This window comes from Lactuca sativa, chromosome 5, assembly GCF_002870075.4.
Source record: "Lactuca sativa cultivar Salinas chromosome 5, Lsat_Salinas_v11, whole genome shotgun sequence".
Classification (NCBI taxonomy): Eukaryota; Viridiplantae; Streptophyta; class Magnoliopsida; order Asterales; family Asteraceae; genus Lactuca; species Lactuca sativa.
Window position 1 is genome coordinate 368,523,311 of NC_056627.2, and position 3,182 is coordinate 368,526,492.

Consider the following 3,182-nt stretch of genomic DNA (forward strand, 5'->3'; position numbering starts at 1 on the left):
GAGCTTTTTCTAAAACTTTTTACTATTTGGATAAGTTGTAATGACCACTCAATATATACTGAGTGGTCAATATGTTTTGATAGGATAATCACTTAACCCCTTTATTTTTAATAATGTTTCATTTTCTCTCTATTTAGTGTTAGTGTTTATTAAAGCAATATATTATATTATAATCAATTATTTAAATATTAATGTTAAAAGATAGTATTTATTAAAATATTAAACGGCTGGCAATAATATTTATTAAAAAATTTTATATTAAAATTTGACGATTAGTTAAATAAGAGGGTTTTATGGAACATTTAAATAGAAGTGGATAAATTAGTTAAATTACTTAAAAAGGTCATAAAAGAAGTTATTTAATTAGAGGTCAATATTAATGGGTTGAAGATATGACAATATTTTTAACCTATAACATAGGTTTCCAATTGGAGATGCTCTTAGTTGCAAATCTTGTCACATGTATAACTTCAACTTGACACCTGACTTTTTTTTTGTACAAAAGGAAATTTATGGAAGAGTCTTCATTGGATTGGATTTCAACATTTAAGACCATATTACAAACTAGATATTGAAGGCTTAAGACGTAGTAGGGTTCTTATTTCATAGTCAAGATTATGTCAAAACCCTTTTACCAAACATTGTACGATTGGATCACCATGTTTGGGTAAATTTGCAAAAGAATGATAAACTTGACGCAAATTTGAATAAACTAACAGTAACACCTCTAACTGGATCAAACAAAATATAAGGTCACAGAATAGCACCCATATCCCTCAAAATACAACAATTTAATAATAAACAACAATTTAACTTCTGGCAAACAAACAAAATTGTAGAACTTTTTAAAACCCCAAAACCAAAAGACGAGAAACAAAAATTGCATATGAGAGATTTATCAACTATCTTCTCCCTGCGATCTTCAGTAAAGGAGAAATTATACCTTGTATTTCTTGCAAAGATTGTTGGATTCGTATCTCCTCCATGATTGACCTCTTTAGATTTCGAATATGGCCTTTTAGTTCCTCTGAACCACTAATATCATTAGCTCTGTTTTCAACAACTTTCTTAGCCAATGCAATCAACACCCCAGCATACCTAGGCATTGTTGAGTATCTTTGCAAGAAACTCAAAAGCAACCCAAGTTCTTCCATCCCCAAATTTGAAACACACATCAATAGTTTCTTTCTAGACACCAATTCCTCCATCACTGCTACGATGTTTTCAGGGTTTTTTGCTCTTAAAGCAGATACTAAAGCCTCTTTGTGATGAAATTTCTTCAACAGTTTGTCATGTTCAGCCAGTTTCACCTTTTTTGGTCTCATGATCAAGTAATCTCCTTTTGAAGGCTTCTCATTTTGGCCTCTATGGAAGTAACGAAAATAAGAAGGCCTTAGAACTCTCTTCTCAGGCTCATCTATGGCTCCAAAACCAACGTATTTTCCCCATTCAGATTTAACAGACCCCAGATTTTCATCAGTTTTCCTCTTCCCTGCGTATAGAATCCCATTTGATGTACCAATCACCCTAGTTGTGCAATCTGGTGAGAATGCTACTGACATGAGAGAAGATGGATACCTTATCGAGCTGGTGATCTTCAATGTTGAATAATCGAATACTTTCATATACCCATCTAATGAAACACTCAAAATCCGATACTGATTTGAGAACTCTCCACTATCTTTCCCTATTTTCCCCACACATAGTGAAGTTACAGTCTTGTTGTGGCTTTCCATAGAATGCAACAGCTTACCACCACCTATCACATCCCAAATTTTCACATTATTTCCTCCGGCGGTGGCAATTAGACCACCAGATGGTAAGTAAATCACATCCTCTACCGGTGCTCCATGGTTGATGTTCATCATGGATCCTTGATTTGATACCCTAACATCCCAAACTCTAACTGTATGGTCATATGACCCCGTGATAAACATATCATCACTTGCTGGAGACCCATCACCACATCGTACATAATCCTTATGGCCAATTAGGTTATGAATCAAAATCTCCGACGAAACATCCCAGTACTTAACTACGGCATCATCACCACCGGAGTACAAATGGAGCTTGTCAACGCGAGGATAACTGACAAAATGGACTGGGCGGGAGTGGCCACGGAGGCGCCGGAGCGCAGATCGTTTCTTAGGGTCGAACACTTGGATCTGACCAGAATATGAACCAGCGGCAATCAGTTGGCCATCAGAACGGAAACATGCGGAGGTAGCGGTGTCCTTGAAGGAGGAGATAGTTGATTTGGGCTCTAGGGTTTGCGATGAAAAGATAGTGACAGTTGCAGAGTGGGTGGCGGCAATATCATGTGGAGCTGTTGGGGAAAAAGAAAGTGAAGTTATGGATGATACTAGGGTTTGTGTTTGTTTTGGCTTGAACGATTTCCAGTATTTGGATTCCGGCGTTGGGGTGGATTTGTTTGTAGTGGGTTTGAGTTTTGGTTTTACGGCAAATGTCTTCACGATTGCTTCCGATCGATCATCGACCGCCATTGGAGTAGAGGAAGGAAGACGACGGTAGACAGGCTCTTGATTTTAGGGTTTAGGGTTTTTCCTCTCTGTTTTTCTGTGTGTATATGCAGAAAACTTTTACTCTCTTGCTATTTCAGTCCTCCATCCTTCAGGATATTGTAAATTTGGCATTTATATTACAAGTTTACAACCAATCAAATATTTTTTTATCAACTTTATTAAAGAGATTGATCTTTATAAATTTTGTTCACAATTGAGTTCAATTTAATTTTTTATTGTTATAAAATAATATCAAAATATATGAGAACCAATCTTTATTCCTAAAAAGATTATAAATATTAATAATTTTTGTTTTTTTATAGAGAAAACGACTTGACATGATAATTACATTTTCGCCTTATTCACATTTAAACAATTTTTTTATACATTTAAACATTTAATTTGTCCAATTTGTTCATATACTATCATTGTCAACTGTTATACCAAGTAACAATGGTAATCTGTGAACACATTTAACAAGTTAAATTGTCAAATGTGTACTAAAAAGAAAATTGTCTAAATGTGAACAATTTTTTTTACAAATTTTCTAAGGTGCTGTTTGTTTTTTTAAAAAAACCACTTCAAACCACTTATTGCTGCGCCGCGCAGCACACGCGCATCACTTGGCCATTCGCAGCTGTTTGTTTTTCAGAAGGCTTC

General features: G+C 35.2%; 1 protein-coding gene across 1 annotated transcript; it reads right to left on the minus strand.

Moving 5' to 3' along the window:
• Positions 1–702: 702 nt before the first annotated feature.
• On the minus strand, positions 703–2,582 carry LOC111892428 (protein SLOW WALKER 1). The gene has a single exon (XM_023888472.3). The coding sequence runs from the start codon at positions 2,502–2,504 to the stop codon at positions 903–905; it is 1,602 nt and encodes a 533-aa protein (XP_023744240.1). The 5' UTR covers positions 2,505–2,582; the 3' UTR covers positions 703–902.
• Positions 2,583–3,182: the final 600 nt, after the last annotated feature.